The sequence below is a fragment of the Hylobates moloch genome, unplaced genomic scaffold (genome assembly GCF_009828535.3).
Source record: "Hylobates moloch isolate HMO894 unplaced genomic scaffold, HMol_V3 SCAFFOLD_8, whole genome shotgun sequence".
Taxonomy (NCBI): domain Eukaryota; kingdom Metazoa; phylum Chordata; class Mammalia; order Primates; family Hylobatidae; genus Hylobates; species Hylobates moloch.
The window spans coordinates 64,395,649-64,418,828 of NW_026652283.1; the positions used below are offsets into that span (position 1 = coordinate 64,395,649).

Sequence of the window (23,180 nt, forward strand, 5' to 3'; positions counted from 1 at the left end):
GCGTTTCTTCCAGCGGAGGACTAGGCCCATAGGACGCATTCCCGACAGATGAGCGGAGCCGATAGCAGGTGTGACACGAACGCTAGCTGGCCGCCTGACTAAAGAGAGCTCCGCCGCAAGCCGCCGCTTTTGGACTGGAGTTCCACATGTCCTCCGCGCTTGAGCCCTGGGACGTCAGAGGCCTGGCGTGCTGCCGCCGCTCCAGTTCACGTCGTGTGACCCACAACCAATGGGAGAGAAGCCAAGTATTCCCGGCGTCCGCTGTGATTGGTTCCCGGTGTGGAGGCGGTGGCAGAGGGTGGGCCTTAGGACGGGTCTCCCTAAAGCTGGGCGATCAGGCGGCGACCCTAGAGGGTAAAGCTGGGGGTCCTGTAGCTGGAGGCCGCGGCGAGTCCAGAACGTCCTGGCCTTAGAGGGAGGAGGCGTCACTCGCGGTTACCAGTGCCTGACCCTCACTCCAGTTGGCGGAGGAGGAGAAGGAAGGGGCCGGGCCGGGTCCCCTCCCCTCGCGTCCCGGATGGATGTGCCCGGCCCGGTGTCTCGGCGGGCGGCGGCGGCGGCGGCCACTGTCCTCCTGCGGACGGCTCGGGTCCGTCGCGAGTGCTGGTTCTTGCCCACCGCGCTGCTCTGCGCCTACGGCTTCTTCGCCAGCCTCAGGCCGTCCGAGCCCTTCCTGACCCCGTACCTGCTGGGGCCGGACAAGAACCTGACCGAGCGGGAGGTACGCGCGGCGGAGGCGGGGCGCGGGAAGGGCGGGCGGCGGAGGAAGAGAGGACCGAGAAAAGCGCTCGAGCCATTCTCGGCAGAGATTTCTGATTTTTCCAGTTGGAGGCCGGCTTGGTGCTCTTCTTTGTGTTCATGATTTTCTGTTTTCTTCGGCTATGTAGGGCGAGTCTCCTGCGAAGGGCTCAGAACACTCGTCCAGAGGTCCCGTGCCTTGTGCGTCAGGCAGTATGCTGATCGTGTTGTAATGTGGCTTAGCGTGACTGCCCAGACTGGTCCAGCAGTTCCTGCTGGGGGCGAGGGGGCAATATTTTGACAAAGAAATGAAAACAGCAAAGTGTACTTTGGACATGGCTTAGTAAATATTCATTGACTGAAAGTAGGCAACCACTGCTTTTCTGAAAGGATCTTCCCTCTACCTGCTTCACCTGCTTCCTGTCCATACCTTACTTTGTTTGCATTTGGCAGGATGGATGGGCTCAATCAAGTAAGGACAGGACAGAAGTACAGAACATCTTAATTTGTCTTGATTTTTAATTGGGTGAGGTTGTGTCCAAGGATATCCTGCCCCTCTCTACCTTAAGACGAACCTCCAGGGATAAAGGCAGATGGCGTAACATAATTGACTCTTAATTATAGTTTTTCTTGTATTGTGAATTGTTGCTTCACAGATGTTAGTTTTGCTTCTCAGATACAAAGTGGTGTCTTTGAAGGCTTCTGTGATGTTCAGGGTAATTGAGAGCACGTAGTCCATCATCAAGAGTTTCTTGCAGATTGATTTTCCCTAGATGAGGGCTTACAAGTAAAGTACTTCAGAAGCGCATAGTATACTTTAGAAATGTGCTGACCTATTTAAGTGCATGGTCAAAACTAGCACTTGATTTTTGCAGAAGAAAGACAATATATAAACTGAGAAAGAAATTAAACCCAAAGTACTTCCACAAAACCGAGATAAAGCCAATTCAATACCCTCTTCCTGGAATACAACAAAGGGTGAAAGCTGAGGTCTCATGTTCTTTTTCCTACTATCAGCCGAGGGGCTACTTGAGAGCTGTTTCTTTTTTCCTACACCTGTTCCTTCCACCCTGCCTCCTTGCCCCAGGTGCTGTAAAATACTCCTCCCATTTAAACCTTACTCTTCTCTATGTGGATAGTAGTCAGTCATTTCTTTTGAGTAGCAACTCAGTAACCCTGCATAACAGGTCAGAACAAGAGATGGCACTACCGGAATCATTTGCACACTGGCGGGATATAATTACTCATAGTTTGTTGTTTGCAGTTTGTTTGTTGCAGTGCTCCGTCATTTTAAAGGGCACTTGAGAGGGAATTAAGAATCAGTATTGACTTATGTATTGAGGGTTTCACTTGAGAGTCTGACATTTGTTCACTTCTAGTAAGTATCACTGACTTTTTGCCTGGCCTTAAATTACCCTATTGACCTGCCCGTTGTGGGATGGAGTGGCTGGGCCGTTTCTCAGTCTTGTGGATCAGTACATAAGCGACCGTAACAGTTATTCATAACCTATTTGAGTTTTGATACTGATTTAAAGCAATAATGTCAAAACGGCCAACTTCTGTGAACAGAATGATTTTACAAGAAAATTACTGCACCGATTTGAGAAAGTATGATTCTGGAGACCCAAAACAACCACTGAATCTGAGGTGTAGCCACTGAGGCAGAATTGATACTGCTGTGAACAGCTGACCATTAAAGTTTCATGTGAACTGCCATGTGATCTGCACAGTTTGTGTGCCTTTCCTGATAGTGAAACACAGGGAGAGAAACATGTTCCCAGTGTTAATATTTGAAAGCTGATCTGTTTTGTCATGTGCTCTGGGTAGAAGGTTGCTGTGTGATGTGCTACCAAGATCATGTGCTCTGTCCTATCAGAAAGCTTTTCAAGGTGAGTGAAGTATGTTCAGGGGGCACAGAAATAAAGCAGAGTTGCCAGGCGTAGTAACTATTTGCTGATTGTGTAACAAAAACATAAGTGTACTTCTCTTATTGCAAATTAGTTGAGGAAAAGGGTGGGATTTGAAGAGAAATCTAGTAGTCTGGGGAAGGAGTGTCTTCTCAGAGGACCACCAAATCATGGCTGATTCTCCTCTGCTTACCTTGTGGCAAACCCTACGTTTGTTGTATAACTAATAATTGAAATAAATAGAACAACTTATTACTTACTGAATGCTTGCTTTTTGCCGTGGACAGTTAAATAAAAAATATTACATGATTTTTAAGCAAAGCTAATGCTAAGTCATATTCAGCGACATTTGTATTTAAGTTTGTGTTTGCTCTTAGAAGACTGCAGAAGGGCCAAGTTGGTTTGAATAGAGCTATTGTTAACTAAATCCTAAAATAAAAGGAGAGGAGAAAAAGATTTCTTCTCTCTACTCTCAAAGGTTTTTTTCTTAGATTTCAGGAAAAGCATTAACTTTAAAACAGATACCAGTTTATAAGTTTTAAGCAGGCTAAAATTTGACTGTATGTTAATAGTTGAAGGCCAGACTTTCAGTAAAACAGATCTTTATCTCTAAAAATTTTTCTCCTTTCATCATTGTAGCATGTGTTTTGACAGACATTTACTACCTTTCTTAGATTTTTTAAAACATTCCACCTATTTTGCCTAATATTCAGAGCCTCACAAAGTTTGGTTTTTACCTCCTTGACAACCTTATATCCTACTCCAAACCTTCTTCCCCTTACCACTTCCACATAACCAAGCTCCATTCATATTAATCTAATAGTCTTAACTCCGGCATATCCACAGTCTGTCATCTGTTGACATGTACTCAAAGACTTATTCTCTTCTTGGAATAATCTTCCCATATATATCTGTTGCTATCTTTGTTAGCCTTTAGGTTTCTCATCCTTCAAGGTCCATTTTGAAGAAACAACCCTGTATTTCCTATTTCCATTATAAATACTGCATATATTATATATTCCTCACTAGGTTCAATACTCCTGGATAGCTGAGGATCTCAGTTTATTTATTTAGAGACAGTCTTGCTCTCTTGCCCAGGCTGGAGTGCAGTGGTGCAATCTCGGCTCACTGCAACGTCTACCTCCCAGGTTTAAGTGATTCTCATGCCTCAGTTTCCTGAGTAGCCAGGATTATAGGCTTGTGCCACTACACCCAGCTAATTTTTTATATTTTTAGTAGAGTCGGGGTTTTGCCATGTTGGCCAGGCTGGTTTTGAACCCCTGGCCTCAAGTGATCTGTCCAACTTGGCCTCCCAAAGTGCTAGGATTACAGGCATGAGCTACAGTGCCTAGCCTTATTTTATAATTTTTTTTTTTTTTTTTTTTTTGAGATGGAGTTTTGCTCTTGTTGCCCAGGCTGGAGTGCAATGGCATGATCTCGGCTCACTGCAACCTCTGCCTCCCAGATTCAAGTGATTCTCCTTCCTCAGCCTGCCGAGTAGCTGGGACTACAGGCACGTGCCACCACGCCCGGCTAATTTTTTTGTATTTTTTGTAGAGACGGGGTTTTGCCATGTTGGCCAGGCTGGTCTCGAACGCCTGACCTCAGGTAATCTACCCATCTCGGCTTCCCAAAGTGCTGGGATTACAGGCATGAGCCACTGTGCCCGGCCATTTTATTCTTTTTGTCACCTCCATGCTGGTTGAAAACAATGTTGTGCAAATAACTGCCTATTAGTTGTTTAATTGAAACTTGATTCTAATTTAAAGTCTAAATCTAAATTAGAACTTAAAAATGAACATCTGTTTTCCCCTGACTTTGTAGCTCAAGAAAGCACAAGCACTGATCCAAAGAGTTGTGAAAGGCACCTTGGGCATAATAAAATCAATTCCCTTTGCTCACATGGCAGATGTTACCTGAAGTGAGAAGTTGGAGTATGGACAATTAATAAGGGTCTGTAATTGGTACATTTTTCCCGTAGGATGTTTCCCTTCAAGATTCAAAATATCAAGGAAGCATTTTTTGCTGTCATTGGAAACACTGAAAGAGAAAAGGATCTGCTTTGGAGACCCATTAGTTAAGTGCTGGAGACTGTAGTCTTCATCTCTTCATGAATGCCCTGTAAAAGTACCTCAGTGCAGATTGGAAAACCTACTGCAGGCATTAGAGTTAACCTTGAAAGATAGTAGATGATTAATAGCAGTTTTCTGACTGAAGAAACCAGGCATTTTAGTGTGGCGGATTCAGAATGTATGAATTCAGATCCTTCTTCTGCCAATCCTTTGATAACTTGGGACAATTCACTTAACCTTTCTTTAAGGCCAAGTTTCCTTGTTTGTAAAATAGAGATGATAGAAGCGTTTACCTTAGGTTTGTGGTTTGGATTAAATAGAGAGAATTTAGATAAAGTGCTTAGCATGGTGTGTAACACAGCAGTAGAGGTTTGTTATTATGATGCTGATAATAGTGTGAGAGGGGCATTCATCCTGGGTTGATGTCTCTTAGAAGAGAAAATGCAGGTTTCTTATTTAGAATAAGTTAAAGAGAACCTGTGTGGTCTTCCCCCTCCCCCCTATTTGCCTTTCTTTTTGTTTTTAGTTGTTATTGCAAGGCTGGCAATGTTACTCTCCTTCATCTCCATTATCTAAATTGTAGTTTTGTATTAGTAGAATTAGACTCATGAGTAAAGATACTTTAAATTGATAATTTAAAGGATGAAACTTAGACAATGAAAACTTAGCAGTTAATCATTTTGGGACAACTATTGTTAAAAGTTATGTAACATGTCTAAGCACAGACAATATTATTGGAGGGAAGAGGTCATCCAAAATCCCAAAACAAAGGAAGATGAACTATTGAAGGGAGCAGTAGAGGACATTTTTAAAGGAAAGGTTTGATGCTAGTACTTCATGGTGCCGTGTTGGGGAAATTGTGAAGGTGACACTTAGTCAAACAGAGGAGGCGGTTTCAAATTTTAGAAAATGGACAGGCTGGGCACGGTGGTTCACAGCACTTTGGGAGGCCGAGGTGGGTGGATCATGAGGTCAGGAGTTCAAGACCAGCCTGGCCAACATATTGAAACCCTGTCTCTCCCAGAAATACAAAAAATTGGCCCGGCATGGTGGCAGGCACCTGTAATTCCAGCTACTCGGGAGGCTGAGGCAGGAGAATCGCTTGAACCCGGGAGACAGAGGTTGCAGTAAGCCGAGATCACGCCCTTGCACTCCAGCCTGGGTGACAAGAGTGAAACTCCGTCTCAAAAAAAAAAAAAAAAAAGAAAAGAAAACTGACAGAGAATATCTGTAAAAGTATAGGCCACAAAGGAATGACAAGTTGTTAATTAGAACACAACTGTGAAATCTCAAGATTACTCTTAGCTGCTTTGGTTTTCTACTTAGAGTTATCTAATGCAGCTAAGGGCACTTTGTTCCTCATTAGCTAAAATTTCCACAGTTTTGAATAAGAATCATTTCTACAGTTCTTGATTATTCGTTTAGGCACATAGTCAGGTGCAACAAAATTTCCTGATCAAGTAGAGCTTGCTAACTGATTTACCAACACAAATTAGACCAAAATTCATGAAGGTGAGGCCATTAAACAGATCGCTTTTGTCTGGAATGTATTTCAGAAAATGGGGATTATGTTTTACTTTTATAGCTGTGCTCTGCACTGGCAAGAGATTTTGCAACAATTGTTTATTGCTTCTCTAAAACCTTAGAATCTTAGCTCATATTAGACTTGAGTGAACTGAGATGTACAGGAAAGATAAAAAGAAAGTTACTATTGGTCTCAGAATGTAAAAGTCTGGGATTAGGTTGCTCCATCACAAAGTCTTCAGCCTTTTACCAAAACTACCTTGCAAAAAGCACTTAAAAGTTGAGGCTACTGACAAAAGGAAGGAAAAATCTCCTACAGTGATTGTTATTGGAAGAATGAGAATGCTAGCTCAATTAATTTAGTTAATTCATACTGCCCCAGATGTCCTTGTCAGCTTGTCCTCTAGTCTTCAGACTTTGTGAATAAATCAGGTGGAGTAAGTAATTCGCATGTTGTGTCTCATTTAATTTTTGCAACAAACAACCCCCCTTTACTGATAATGGAGATTAAGGCTAAGGGGAACTAAAAGAATGTTGTCTACAATCACACAGCAAGTGATGGAACTGAAATTCCTGCTGGGGTCTTTCTGGTTTAAAGTTTATTTTAAAGATCATTTCTACTATATCCCAATTTTAAAATACACATTAAAAAGAAAACAGCAAAAACTTCTATTTTTTTTTTTCTATTTAAAAACAAGCAAAAAGAAGGACATAAAAGTTGCCTATAATCCTGCCATCTAGAGAGAGTTAATTCTGTCAGGACTGTAGGACCGATTGACCATCTTTATTTGTTCCTCTGCCCCAAAAGAAACAAAACTTAAAGTCAGAGAAGCTTAAAGAAACAATAGGATAAAGGCTCCCTATCTTGTGTCTAGAAGTAAGAATTGACAGTGATTCAGTTTTCGAAGCATTTATTGAATAGTATCTTCCAAACAGTATGCTGGCTTTTAGACAGGTTATACAGGTGAATGTAGGGGTCTATCCTTAAAATGCCTATAAGGCAGTTGTTCTCAACTCTGGCTCATTTAAAAATCTATTGGGAAGTTTTTAGAAAATATCTGTGGCTGGGCATTTTTTTTTTTTTTTTTTTTAAAGAGACAGAGTCTTGCTCTGTCATACAGGCTGGAGTGTAGTGGTGTGATCATAAGTCACTGCAGCCCCAAACTCCTGGGCTCAAGCAATTCTCCCACCTCAGCCTCCTGAGTAGCAGCCATAGGCACATGCCACCACGCTTGGCTAACAAATTTTTAAAAGCTTGTTAGGAGATGCAGCCATGGTGAAGAGCCAGTATTATGAATTAATTGGGGAAACTGATGCATATAGATCAGTATCAGGAGAGTTTGAGGCTAGGCAAGATGGCTCACATGTCTGTAATCCCAGCACTTTGGGAGGCTGAGGCTGGTGGATTGCTTTGAGCCCAGGAGTTTGAGACCAGCCTGGGTAACATGGTGAAACCCTATCTCTACCAAAAAAAAAATAAATAAAAATAAAAAAATAAAAAAAAAATTAGCTGGGCGTGGTAGTATAGGCCTGTAGTCCCAGCTACTGGAGAGGCGGAGGTGGAAGAATCACCTGAGCCTCACCTGAGGCGGAGGTTGCAGTGAACCATGATTCTGCCACTGCACTCCAGCCTAGGTGACAGAGGGAGACCCTGTCTCAAAAAAACAAAAAAACAAAACCAAAAAAAAAAAAAAAAAAAAAAGGGTTTGAATGTTGTAATACAAGTACTTTTGGCTTCCGCAAAGTCTTTCTGAATAAGGAAGTCTTTGAACTAGGCCTTGATTAATGGGAAGAATTTATTAGGAAAAAGATGATGGTGTTGGGGATAGGAAAGGATATTTCAGGCTGGGCGAGGTGGCTCACCCCTGTAATCCTAGCACTTTGGGAGGCTCCTCATTTGAGGTCAGGAGTTTGAGACCAACCTGGCCAACATGGTGACATCCCACCTCTACTAAAAATACACAAATTAGCTGGGCGTGATGGTGGGTGCCTGTAATCTCAGCTATTCGGGAGGCTGAGGCAGGAGAATCACTTGAACCTGGGAGGCGGAGGTTGCAGTGAGTCAAGATCGTACCACTGCACTCCAGCCTGGGCGCAGAGTGAGACTCCATCTCAAACCAAAAAAAAAGAGAAAAGATATTTTCAAACAACTATCTGAACTGTTGTTGTCAAGGTTTCTTTGATTGATAAGGATGAGATCTTTGAGGTATTTGTAGGTTGTTTTTTAAGAATAAATTCTTTATGAGTATTCTGGGTCCTTTAATCACTAATGGTTTTTTTTTTTTTTTTCTCTTTCTACCAGGTCTTCAATGAAATTTATCCAGTATGGACTTACTCTTACCTGGTGCTACTGTTTCCTGTGTTCCTTGCCACAGACTACCTCCGTTATAAACCTGTTGTTCTACTGCAGGGGCTCAGCCTTATTGTTACATGGTTTATGCTGCTCTATGCCCAGGGACTGTTGGCCATTCAATTTCTAGAATTTTTTTATGGCATCGCCACAGCCACTGAAATTGCCTATTACTCTTATATCTACAGTGTGGTAGACTTGGGCATGTACCAGAAAGTCACAAGTTACTGTCGAAGTGCCACTTTGGTGGGCTTTACAGTGGGCTCTGTCCTAGGGCAAATCCTTGTCTCAGTGGCAGGCTGGTCGCTGTTCAGCCTGAATGTCATCTCTCTTACCTGTGTTTCAGTGGCTTTTGCTGTGGCCTGGTTTTTACCTATGCCACAGAAGAGCCTCTTCTTTCACCACATTCCTTCTACCTGCCAGAGAGTGAATGGCATCAAGGTACAAAATGGTGGCATTATTACTGACACCCCAGCTTCTAACCACCTTCCTGGCTGGGAGGACATTGAGTCAAAAATCCCTCTAAATATGGAGGAGCCTCCCGTGGAGGAACCGGTAAGCTCAGCCTTCAGTATCTTGTAATTGCTACTATGGGGGCTGGACCAGTGGTGAAAAAAACAGCAAACTCCCTCTTGGTAGATCTTGTATTTATTTGGATTCATGTTTTATCCTGAGTTGGTTTATTGCTTTATTCATTCATTCATTCAAGCTATGGTTTATTTATATTAGGGATGACGCATTTATTTCTTCCTGGAGTGCATGACCTCCAGAGTCAGACTGATATAGCATTATATTGTTCATGTCAGAGAGGTCTTGGATTGCAAGGGATGTGTCTTCATCTTTTGAGTGTTTGGCATATAAATAAAGCACTCAGAAAATTTTTGCTAAATGAGTAGATGAAATGATTCTAATAAATGATTAAATATCTACTTCTAGTTTCTGAATTGAAGCCCAAATTATTATTATTATTTTTGAGATGGAGTCTTGCTCTGTTGCGGAGGCTGGAGAACAGTGGTGCGACCTCAATCCACTATAACCTCCGCCCCCAGAGTTCAAGCAGTTCTCCTGCCTCAGCCTCTCCCTAGTAGCTGGGATTACGGGCGCTCGCCACCACGCCCAGCTAATGTTTCTATTTTAGTAGAGACGGGGTTTCATCATGTGGGCCAGGCTGGTCTCGAACTCCTGACCTCAAGCAGTCCACCCGCCTCAGCCTACCAAAGTGCTGGGATTACAGGCGTTAGCCACCGCACCCAGTCATGAAGCCCACAGTATTTAAGGGTAAGAAGTTATTTTCTTCTTCTGTGCTAGAAGGGATATCTGTTATTTATATTTCAAATGACAATTTGCTGAAGTGAAGTAGTAATGAATAATACAGATGAGATCACAAGAGGACAGTTTGAGGTGGTGATGGAATAAATATTAAAAATGTGTTATGAAGCTGTCTCTTGGAAGAGAGAGGTATGACATTAAAATAATTTATCCATCTGTTCTGTCTAGCCAGGAAGATGAATACCTTTCCCTAGACACCCACCCCTTTTTTTTTTTTTTTAAATATACAAGTTTTTTTTTCTTTCTATTAGGTTATAAGCTGTGAGGAACAAAGTTAATTCCAGCCACACTGTAGTCTTAGTTTTCCTGGGACATGTTTGGAAATAAGCCTATTAACATTCCAGCTTTGTAGGTGGCCTCAGTCGGACTGAGCTCCATGAGCTTTGTAGGCTGGCTGATAATAAAGAACCATTATGAATAAAGTCTTTCATTCTCTACTGAGAGTTAACTGAATTGTTTAAATGTGGCATCTAATGTCCTCATTGAAAATTACTCTCTTTTCTCTATCCCCATTCTTCAGCTCTCAAATTACTACTTGAAATTTAGGTTATTATCCCAAAGAGCCTGGGTAGACTTGTAGAGCCTGGGCAACCCTCATCATGAAACTCACCTTGATTACCAGGGCACCTGTCAGCAGTTTTTTGTCAGAATGACCAAGGATTAAGTGGCAATGAAATGCTGATTTTTTCATAGTTTGTTAGGTGATATTGGAGAGTCAACAGAGGGTTGATGGGGGAGGAAAGGAGGTGTATAATTATTTCATAGATTTTACGAAGTGGAAAAAAAATAAAGACCCTTCTTTATCTGTTTTGAATGTGTTACAGTGGCTTTAGCTAAAATTAACATATATACATATAATACGTGTATATATATTTTAGATGTTAACATATTGACTATAGTTCTAAAGATTTTCATAGACAGTTTCAAACTTTTTTGAATATAAATAAGAAACATAGAAAACACATTTTACATAGAAAACCTGTACATACATAGGTATGTATATATTTTATATATAACAGAAACAAGTTTTACAACAGTATTTTATTCTGATACATTCTTTTATTTTTTTTAAATTCAGTTCACTGTCCTCTAAATCAATTTTGTTACCAACTTATGGGTGGTGACCTATAGTTTTAAAAACTCTGTTCTAGATTAACTTGAAATACTTGTTTATAGATACACAGTGTGTCAGTATTTTATATACTGAAGAATTGTAGAATTTTAGAGTTAGAAATGACTCTAATCACAAGTCATAGAAAAATCAGAGCATTTTAAAAAGAGATTAGATTTCATCAAGACTGTCCTTTTAGAGATAAGGATTAGGATCAGAGATTAGCAACTTAGGCAGAATTGTACAAATATACTCTTGAACATAATTTTAAAGTGTATATGAGATGCAGTTCTCTCTAAACCTTTCTCCGTGAAGTCTTTTAACTAGGGTAACAGTGTCAGAACCATCAGGTCAGTTACACTGTTTTCAGAATTAGGATTCAAGTCAGTTCCCTGATATCCTAGGCTCTGCTACTGATACCATACCAGATGGGCAGTGCTGCTTGGTATTGGCACTGACTGGCCCTAAAATGCTGCTGTTTTTCTTTGGCAAGCTTGAAGGAAATTCAGAATATGGATATTAGGGATCACAGAGCTATTTTAAGTTAACAAGACCTATAATTAAACCATAAATTATAATTGTGGTAATTTTTGAAGAGTAGGCAGGTAGGTGGTTTTATCTTGATTTTTATAGAAAGAGAAAATGAAGTAGGAGGAGTCTAAGTGATAGCTCACTCTACAAGTTACCTTAGAGTATTTGTGAGTTATTTTTAAAGAGAGTCTATTGCACTGGGGCAAAGGGTGCTGACCTTGCAGAAAGAAGAACCAAAGCTGGTGACTTTCTTTCACAAGCAGAGCTGGATTCATTATGTAGTTGGCTGATTGGTGAACCTGATTTATTTTGATTTATTTTGAGTTCTTCATCTATTAGAAATGACATAAATTAAACCACTTCTTTAGCATAGGTTCTGACATGTAATTAATACCTAGTAAATGATTCTTTTAATATAGCCATGCTTTTATTTGTAGTTTGATATCTTTTACTACTAGTAAGTGTTCTTTCTGTGTCTGCATGTCTAAGGTCTATAAACAATGACAGCAGTGAAATTAATGCTTCTACTTTGGTATTAAATAATGTCATTTCTAGCAGCAGGGTGTAGTGAGTTTTGAAGAAAATGAAGTCCAAACCCTAGTTCTAATACTTGGGCAAGTTACTTGATTCTGTGAGATTTAGTTTCCTTATGTACATATCTACCTTATAGGGTTATTTAGAGTATTTAAAGCTTTCAAATGAGTTTACATAGTAGGTTTCTAATAAATGGTAATTGCTGTTATTACTATTATCATTATCATTACACATGAATAATCCGGAACAGCTTTGTACTATTATGGTAGATAGTCATGTATTTGTGAGGTTGTAAATAGAGCAATCTTTCCTTTTCTCTTTGAATTAATCACCCCTAGTCGTCTTCATCATCATCATCATTATTATCCCTCCCATTTATTTTGACCTGGGTTTCAGATACTGTGCTAAGAACTTTAGAGTCAGTATATTATTTGATTCTTATTAAAACTCAATAATGTAGATATTTACTCATTTTACAGAAGAGGAAACTAAATTTAGTTAACTGACTTGTGCAAAGGCACATAGGAAGTGGCACTTTAAAAATTTCCAACTCAGGCCGAGCACGGTGACTCATACCTGTAATCCCAGCACTTTGGGTGGGCAAGGCTGGCAGATCACTTGAGGTCAGCAGTTCGAGACGAGCCTTGCCAACATAGTGAAATACCATGTCTGCTAAAAAAAAAAAATACAAAAACTAGCTGGGCGTGGTGGTACATGCCTGTAATCCCAGCTACTTGGGAGGCTGAGGCAGGAAAGTTGCTTTAACCCGGGAGGCAGAGGTTGCAGTGAGCTGAGATAGTGCCACTGTACTCTAGCCTGGGCAACAGAGACTCTTGTCTCAAAAAAGAAAAAAAAAAAAAAATTTCCACCCATATCTAGTTGACTCCAAAAACCACCACTACAGTAGGGACTTCCATTCCCTGATAGAGGGAGGTAATTGTTAAAGATTTTTAAATTTATAAAACAGCGTCAAAATCTTATGTTCAAATGAAATCCGAAACTAGATGCCTGTTATGATAAGTAAACAAAAATTGAGCCTTTCTGATTGAAACAGGAATGCAGGTCTGATAATTTTATGTACTTGAGCCTGTTATTCATCCCACATGAAACTCTTAAAGCTCCATGGAACACAGTGAAGGCCACTTATTAAATTAGAGCTTGCATGATTAACTATGAGCAGCTCGGAGTTTTGATGTAACAGAAATAAACCTTTGTTTGTAGATGTAATTAACAAGAAACATAAAAGGTAATATGTCAAATGCTTCTTTATAAAGTGTGATTAATATAAGCTTAACATTTGAAGCCTAGAAAACAGCATAGAAGGAAGCCTGCAGATTATAGCAAGAGATGCCGATTTTATAAACAGGACCTGCCATCTTTTCTTTTTGGCATGGCCAGATAATAGATTGAGTAGTTATTAACTTCTGTGTGCAGAATTCATTATTATGTAATAGATCTAAAGTTCTCAAATGCATTATACTGGGCATTATTTTATGTATGCCATGACTTTTTAAGCTATGCAATAAAAATAACATTAATTGAGCACCTCTATAATAAATACATGCATTATCTAGTTTAACTCTGTATAATCTCTTGTGGATAGGTTTTATTGTTATCATTTTCATTTTCCAGATGAGAAAACTAAGAGTTTCTTATCAGTTTATGGTAGGATTTCTAATAGAAACTTGTGAATCCTTTTAATAGTTCCCTTCTTCCAGGAATATACTTTCTTCTCTTATAATCCTTCCAGCATCCTTGAAAGTTTTAGATATCACAGTTGTTTTCCAAGTTATATTGGTTAAGCAACTGAAGCTAAATAGCAAAATTCTGATGTAGTTCAATAAAACTGGTGGATCTGGAATAAAGACTTATGAAAATATGCTTGGTACCATTCACTCACTCTTAGCAAATTCACGTTATATATGATTAACAATTGTCTTGTGATTTGTTTAAATTCACAAAGTTTGCTCTCATATACAGTGCCAATAAGTCAATCTTGTAACAGCAGTATTTTGTACTTCTAGGTGGTTATCATATGCAAATTCATCAAGTAGAATTTTCAAGTGTCAGTAATTCTTTCTCTGAGTTATCTTGGTTAACCTCAGTACTCCTCCCTGAATTTTGGAAAGGGGCTGTAGTAATGGTACTTGAAGGATCTCCCCCTCTGGGCTAAACAGCACAAAGAAGGAAGCACCACACTGGGGTTGCTTTGGGGACAGTGTGAGAAGGTAAAAGAACGATGAAACTCCGATTCTCAGTCCAGTGAGGTTTTCTAGCCTCTGAGGGAGAAAATGGCCTTTATTTAACTAATGTTGATGGTCACCGTTACTGTATATAAGAGGAGAAAATATTTGTATTAATTTTATAAAAATGATATATATGGTGTGTGTGTGTGTGTGTGTGTGTGTATATATATATATGTATATATATATACACACACATTTTTTTTGTTTTTTGAGACAGAATCTCTCTCTATCGCCCAGGCTGGAGTGCAGTGGCGTGATCACGGCTCACTGCAGCCTTAATCTTCTAGGTTCAAGTGATCCTCCCACCTCAGTCTCCTGAGTAGCATGGACTACATGTGTACACCACCACACCCAGCTAATTAAATTGTGTGTGTGTGTGTATGTGTGTCTGTGTATGTGTGCGTGGAGACGGGAGCTTACTATGTTGCCCAGCTTGATCTTGAACTTCTGGGTTCAAGCAGTTTTCCTGCCACGGTCTCCTGAAGTGTGATGATTCCAGGTGTGAGCCACTATGCCTGGCATCTACCTATTTTTTTTAATTAAATGTTACAGAAAGCTATATAAAAAATAAAAAATCACCTGAACTACTACCACCCAAAGATTAGTGAACTTCTTTTCAAACATCTCTTTTCATATATACATATGTACGTATACATTTTATAGTAAATGAAATTGTGATCTACATGTAGTCTTGTAACTTGCTGTTATTTTACTCAATGGTATATCATACTCATCTTGCCATGGCTCTCATTTTGCCTTTCCATGTTAGCCACAAAAGTAAAATTTTCTGTGTTCTTTTTTTGGTAGAGATAGGATCTCACTTTCTTGCCCAGGCTGGTCTCGAACTCCTGGACTCAAGCAATCCTTCTGTCTTGGCCTCCCAAAGTGCCGAGATTATAGATGTGAGCCACTACACCCGGCCTTCCATGTTCTGAGCAAGGCCCAGGGATTATAGTAACCTTTGGTGGATTAGTCCTTTCATACAGTTGAAATCAGAGATATCTCACAGAGTGTCTGACATCTCATATTCACTTCTTGGGATAGTGCCTAGTTCAGTAATGTCTTGCTTCACTCAGTTATAAGCCCAGTAGCTTTATTTATTACTTTATTATAGTACTATTTCTCATTGTTTAAATATTAAGTAATATAAAAAGTTTAAGGAAAAAAATTTAAATCACTAAGAACCCACCACCTAGAGAGAACTGCTAATATTTTGGTCTACTTCTTTCCAATATTTCTATCTTAAGTGTTAGATCAATCTGTCAATTATAAGGATAGGAGGCCTTAACTGAATAGTGATTTATTAGGGTTGCTAGTCTGTGGCTTATTATTATTCTTGTTATGTTGTTTGCCAGTCTATGGGAGATGTAGATTATAGACTCCCATTGGCTGAAGCCTGCAGTCTCTTTTCATCATCATGATTTTGTAAACAGTACATCTTTTGCTGGGTTGATTACATACAGCTGTGTTAATGCTATAGCCCATTTAAAGCAAAAATCCTATGAGAACATATTTTTCGCCAGAGGCGATAAATGTAATTGTTAATAAGTTTATGAAGTAAGCAGTTAGTTTTCACAAGAAAAAAGTCTGTTAGATAAGTAATTGGGCCTGTAAATTGCTTTCTATATAATTGCCTTCATCAGAGTTTCAGCATTGTTCCCTTTTGCTATGTAGGAACCCAAGCCAGACCGTCTCCTTGTATTGAAAGTACTATGGAATGATTTCCTGATGTGCTACTCCTCTCGCCCTCTTCTCTGCTGGTCTGTGTGGTGGGCCCTCTCTACCTGTGGCTATTTTCAAGTTGTGAACTACACACAGGGCCTGTGGGAGAAAGTGATGCCTTCTCGCTATGCTGCTATCTATAATGGTGGTGTGGAGGCCGTTTCAACCTTACTGGGTAAGCAATGCAGGATAATAGAGGGTGGTGGTGGGAAAGGGATTCCTCTGGTAGTTAAGCCAGCCATAATCAGATTTACTCACCCATCCCAAATTTGAAATAGCCTCAAAAAATTATTTACTTATTTTGAGCTCGATTTTATAATTTAGGAGGACAACTTAGAAGTACTCAAGTGGAGCAGGACTATGACTAACAAACTGGAATTTTTTTATAAGCTTTGGGGAAACCTAATATAACAATTTTCAAGATTGTTTATCCAAGTTTCCATTATCTCTGTATTTACTGGGTAGTTTTGTCACTTGATGTGAAATTTTGAATAGCAATATACAATAGTTTATAACAATAGTATCTAATATTTGTTGGATGTTAAATGTGCTGTTCTAAGGACATTATATACATTAACTCAATCCTCACAAAATTCCTGAGATGGGTAGAATTTATCCCCATTTTGCAATGGAAACTTGGGACTGGTAGGTTAATAACTTGCTCAAGGTCATATAGATGGTAAGTAATAAAGTCAAGATTTGAACTCAGGCAGGATGGCTTCAGAGCCTGTGTATTTGACCATCTTACTCTATTGTTCATTTCTAATTTGTTGACCTACCTCCTGAGGTTGTTGGATGGTGTTATATGATTTCTGTAAACACTTATTATCTGTCTTGGCCCTCAGAAAACACTTCATAGATTTTAGCTATCCTTATCATCATCACTGTTTTACCAAAAGGCAGAGAAGTCCCTTTGCCATGTTCTAGGCTGCTCCTTGGTTTGAAGGAGAGATGACTCATCCTGCCATGATGCCAAATTAGAAGCTGTGGTTCTTTTTGACTCTTGCCTCTGCTTCAGCTGCAGCATTTTTTTTTTTCCTTAGCAATGTCCCTGTGTCTTTGTCCTGCATTTTCATCTCATTGCCACCTCTCCTAATTCAGTCGGTCATCTCAGTGGCTCCATTTTATTGATTCCATCAAGTTCAGAAATTTTTCAAGGCCCTCCATAATCTTGAGCTATCCTATTTATAAGTTTGCATATTTTAAAATTTAATAATCTAAGCTGAGTTTTTAATTTATTGCAATAGCATTTGTGTAGCAAAATAACTGGATTTTTTTTTGTTCGTTCTGTAGGTGCTGTTGCTGTGTTTGCAGTTGGTTATATAAAAATATCCTGGTCAACTTGGGGAGAAATGACATTATCTCTCTTTTCTCTCCTGATTGCTGCTGCAGTGTATATCATGGACACTGTGGGTAACATTTGGGTGTGCTATGCATCCTATGTTGTCTTCAGAATCATCTACATGTTACTCATCACGATAGCAACGTATGTATTTTGGCTTATAGAAGCCTTAGGAAAAATTGTAACAGGATAAATTTTTTGGTTTCTTTACAAACCAAAATATTAAAGTTTCTAGTTAAATGAGGCAAATGGGAGGAAGCATTGTATTATATGTGCATTATCAGTTTTTCTCCTGAGGAAGCATTTAGGCAGTTTTGTTTATTCTCCTGTTTGTATGTTCCTACTGTTTTCAAATGTTTGCATGAGATTTATATCATTTAGTTGTAAAATGTTTTCATTTGGTTGGAAAGGCAATTGGCAGTAGAAAGAAGGACTCTGCATGTTTAAAGATAAATATTTACTTTTATTTAGAATAAATATTATAAGCACTCCGGAAGTAATTCTTATTTATTCACTCTTTTATTTTATTTTATTTTTTAAGTTTTCAAATTGCTGCAAACCTCAGCATGGAACGCTATGCCCTAGTATTTGGTGTAAATACCTTCATTGCCCTGGCACTGCAGACGCTGCTCACTCTAATTGTGGTAGATGCCAGTGGCCTTGGATTAGAAATTACCACTCAGGTAAGATCTCTCCTTTGGCATCGAAGGTAGTATGTGTGACTTGATCAGGGTGACAGAAGTATATGTATGCTTAATGAAAACAAATTCAAACAATAGGGAGCAGATGTTAAGTAAAAGCATACCCTCCTTCCTTCATTCAACATCTTCTCCCCTATTCTTAGTTCTTTTCTCCTTGGAGGGTGTTGGGATTGTCAGGTCTTAGAACATTCCTGAGTGTAACTCATCAGCCCAGTGGGGCTGTTTCAGCTGAGAGGTAATATTGATTCCTTACAGGCCAAGACCACCTGCTTCCTCATCCATTATTTCCCTCTATACTTAAATCTACGCTTGGAATACTGTATCCCATGTTTGAGATTCCCTGCTTCATCTCACAACTCTTTAAGTCTCCTCCCTTCTTTATTTAAAACACCCCTCACCCAAATACCACGGTAATGCCTTGCTGTTGATGAACAGCATTATGATTTGTAACATATGACCTATTGAGAAACTTGCACCAACACCCAACAACAATGTGAATACTTTTTACATTCAGGAATTGTATAGTTGTATATGCCTTCATGCATTGTGAGTTTTAAGTACATCTTGTTTTGTACTTTGGCAAAATGGGCAACTGAATGAATCAAGAAGTACTTACTCCCACCCCCATCCCAACCCAGATGATTTCTTCCCAACATATTAGCCGTAATTAACTTTGTTTTTACTAAAGCGATCTAAGAGAGAAATAGTAATAATAGACAATGTGCATTGAGTGCCTCTATGTGTCAAGTGCTTTATATAGGATTTGCAGGGTTGCTGTATTAGACATGAAGAAGATGAGTCTGAGAGATGTTAAGTGACTTGTCCATACCGCCACTAATAGTGTTCCAGGGCTTGGAGTTAAACCAACATCTAACCCCAAAACTTATTTCAGGTTGGAAAGTAGGAGAGAAACTTAAGTGCTTGCCATCCTCCCTGTATGAGGGATAGTTCCCAGGACTATTACGGTTGAGGGAAACATGGCTGTCATTGGAAGTGGAAATTTGTCAGCAGATTCTTATAGAAATGGTGGATTTAAACACGTGGAATAATAAGATTTTATGGGTGGTGCTGAAACCCTAACTGCCATGATTGATTAATGGCTTCCTGCAGAAGTGTAGCCAACATTGAAAGAAACTGGCTCAGCGATTTAAGGCCATACTCTCATTGTACTTTTGAACCAGTTTGTAAGTATTTAGTATGTTATTTTAAGATGATGATGATGATGTTAATAAACCATATAGTCACATTAAAATTTGGCTTAGGGCATCATCCTCTGCAAACTAACACAGGAACAGAAAACCAAACACTGCATGTTCTCACTCATAAGTCAGTGTTGAACAATGAGAAGACATGGACATGGGGAGGGGAACAACACACATTGGGGCCTGTCGGGGGGTGGGGGGCAAGGGGAGGGAGAGCATTAGGACAAATACCTAATGCATGTGGGGCTTAAAACCTAGATGATGGGTTGATAGGTGCAGCAAACCACCACGGCACACGTATACCTACATAACAAATCTGCACGTTCTGCACATGTACCCCAGAACTTAAAAAAAAATTGTCTTAGGGAAGAATTCTTATATTAAGTAATCCCATAATGGAATATAGTTGACCTGCTGCTGCCCTCTTCTGGGGAAAAATAGAGAAGTTCTTGATCTTCAGAATTTGGCCTATTTGTACCCACCTATCAGCTTGAAGGCAGAGACCAGGACTGAATTATAACAATAACAGCAACGACAATAAAAGTAATACTAATAGCATTAGCATTGTGCTAATAAGCATTTATGATCTCACTGATTGGTACCAACAATGCCGTAAAGTGAGAACTATTATGAATTCCATTTTGTAAGTGAAGAAGGGCTCAGAGATGAAGTATCTCAATCAAGTTCACGCAGCTTGTAAGGGATGACGTCAGGATTCACACTCAGGCAGTCAGGCTTTATTTAGTACCACCATGCTGTGATGCTGCTTTGCGTCTTCAGGGTCTGGCACATGGTGTAAGTATGCAATATTTTTTGAGGCTTTATGGACAAATTCTGAATATACTTTATTATAGAGTAATCCTTTTGTCATTGATAATTCAATAAACTGCTTTTCCCCCTTCTAGTTTTTGATCTATGCCAGTTATTTTGCACTCATCGCTGTGGTTTTCCTGGCCAGTGGTGCAGTCAGCGTTATGAAGAAATGTAGAAAGCTGGAAGATCCAGAATCAAGTTCTCAAGTAACCACTTCATAATACACTGCTGAAGGGCTTCTTCTTACAGCAAGAACTCTGCACAGCAACTGCCTGGATGTATTTGATTTTTTAAAGTGTAGACATATATTTATGAATGTGCATTTCTTGACTTCAAAGCAGCCACTTCACTTATACCTTGTGTTCCGGGAATAACATTCAGAGGAGCCAGAAGTAAAGTTTATTTCATGGATTATTTATGAGAGCTAATTTAAAGATGACTTTTTTTCTGATTCAAAAGTGAACTTGATTTTAAAAACCAGTCAAGAGCAATCAAAGCAGCACATGGTGTTGTATACTTTATTAGCAAGTGAGTTTGGTGTTTTATAGGTCGCATATGTCTATCTCCTTAGCCAGATGCTTGGCTTGGTGGGACCAGGGCTTCACAGAGGCCACAAAATGTTGCAAGTCGTGATGGATGGAAATATGTTCTAACAGCATCTGCCTTTATTCAATTTAATTCTTATTTCTGTGTTACTCATGTGCATTGGTCTTTCTACATAGTTATTCTATCACTGGCAATATTCTGGTTTAATGTTCTGTATTTTAAGGTGTATGTATCATTTCTAATTTTAAGTTATTTTAAAAAAATTCATCATATGAATGTTCTTGGTTCCCATTGTGACGATTATGTGTTTGTGTAAAATTTTAGATGTACGTTTTTGCATTATTCATATGCTTCCCAGAGAAGCTCATTTAGTTAGAAAATAAGGCAAGTTTTGAAGCCTGCTAAATGAAGAGACTTAAGAAAGCTTAAGGTAGGCTTGCTTGTCTTTAAATCTTCAATATGAAGGACTATTAATTCCAAGATTAAAAGTTCATATATGGGCTAAAGATGTAACTAGGCCATTTGTATTTGCATTCCCTTTTATTTCCAAAATAAAATGAAAAATCTTTTTTTAAAAATTTCATCCCTATTTGTAGTTTTTATATTAATTTGTTTTTCTTATCCAAGTAAAGATGTCAATAGGAATTGCATTAGTCCAAGGCCTTTTTCATAAACTGAGCCTCTTTTCAGTTATTTCAATGGGACAGGAACTAGGATAGATATGATTCCTGCATTTTTTACCTTAAATCTGCCTTTGTTTCTAAAGGTAGATCATCTTGAATATTTGCTTAAAATTGCTAGTGATTTCATTACCAAGTTACTTGAAAAAATGTTCTATATGCATTTAATTCTGAAATCAGTCTACCAAGGGGCTGCTAGTATATGTCAGACATGAAAACTATTTTAAAGCTGACTTTGTTGCCTTATCTTGAAAAGAATCTAGATAGGTGCTTTTAACTGGAGTATTAACTTTTTTAGAATGACACAGCTGAACAGTATTAATAACAGTGTGTCAAGGTTGCAAAGTTGACATACTCATTTGGTTTAAGCAGGAATCCTAGAAGCAAATGGATGGGGATAAGAATAGGTCATTTTCTATTCACCATCCTTTACTATTAAGGGAAAGGAAAAGAACACTAGCTAAGGAAGGGAAAGGGAAGTGATATCATAAAAGTAGCAACCTCCATTTTATATTCTGTCTGTTTTTTTTTTTTTTTTGCTTTGTTTTGTTTGTGCTAATTTGGGAATTGTGTACTCCGAAACAAGTAGAAAAGTGCTGTTTGAGGGATTTTATTAAATCTTCTTTTAATGGAATGTGGTACAAATTGTTCACGTTACCAAAGCAATATTTCCCTGGAATTTAATTCAAAGTTTGTGGCATACAACCTGAGCCTTTTCTTTTATATATAAGACAAGAATATGTTCACATCTTGGTATGTGGCCATATTTGTAGAATGCTGAACCCAATGTGCAAGTTGTACTGTATGCAGTTTTGCAAATAAGTGAAAATAATTTGTACTTTTTATTCAATTCTGTATAGATTATAAAATTATTTTTATTAAAAAATATTTTACAGTATATTTTCTCTTTTTAATCAAAATTGTTTTAAATTTATCTTCTATTTCAGTAGGAGCTTTAGATTATATCTTTAAATATTTTAATAATTTATCCTAGGACAAATTTCATATTAAGTCTTCCCCTGGTCTAACTTGCCTAGTTAACCTTTTGTTATCTTGTTAATTATTCCATTGCTTTGTGATTTTTACCTTTGACTCTTCCCCCTTATTTCAGATTTTCCCCCCCTTTTTTTTGGCACCCCATTGCACTGTTTTTGTTTTGTTTTGTTTTGTTTTCATGTTGGCACTGCTCTTATGTCTTTTTAAAGCATTCTTCCTTAAAAAAAAAAAAAAAGACTCTCTCTTTGATGTTAACTGAATTTTTAAAATAAAGGAAATTAAAGCAAGAGCAGAAAATACCACCTTGTTCTGAAACTTCATAGCCTCTTTGTTCCACCTCAAATTATTCTAATACTCATGGAGGAATCTTCTTGCCATGAGTTGAGAATCATTTGTCCATTATATCCCAGAAACCTAATCAGTATTTTCTTACAGTATCCAAATGAGTACCATGTTTTAATATACCATTTCAAAATCTACTTAAGGCATTGATTTCGCTGCTTATCACCAAAGTCCTGGAAATTTTTCATGCAAAAAAAATTTTTTTTTTTTTTGAGACAGAGTCTTGCACTGTTGCCCAGGCTGGAGTGCAGTGGCAATCTCGGCTCACTGCAAGCTCCGCCTCCTGGGTTCACGCCATTCTCCTGCCTCAGCCTCCTGAGTAGCTGGGACTACAGGCGCCTGCCACCATGCCCGGCTAATGTTTTGTAGTTTTAGTAGAGATGGGGTTTCACGGTGTTAGCCAGGATGATCTCGATCTCCTGACCTCGTGATCCGCCCGCATCGGCCTCCCAAAGTGCTGGGATTACAGGCGTGAGCCACTGTGCCCGGCCAAA

The 23,180-nt window shown here is 38.9% G+C and overlaps 1 protein-coding gene across 2 annotated transcripts; it reads left to right on the top strand.

Moving 5' to 3' along the window:
- Positions 1-321: 321 nt before the first annotated feature.
- On the top strand, positions 322-22,268 carry SLC19A2 (solute carrier family 19 member 2). 2 transcript variants are annotated; one of them, XM_032161046.2, is made up of 6 exons: positions 322-721; positions 8,544-9,146; positions 16,017-16,239; positions 17,358-17,550; positions 17,948-18,089; positions 20,215-22,268. In XM_032161046.2, exons 1-6 carry the CDS (start codon positions 518-520, stop codon positions 20,341-20,343), a joined length of 1,494 nt encoding a protein of 497 aa, XP_032016937.1. In that variant the 5' UTR covers positions 322-517; the 3' UTR covers positions 20,344-22,268. The 2 variants fall into 2 exon arrangements, with proteins under 2 accessions (XP_032016937.1, XP_032016938.1); XM_032161047.2 differs by having other exon boundaries at positions 17,457-17,550.
- The last annotated feature ends 912 nt before the right edge of the window (positions 22,269-23,180 follow it).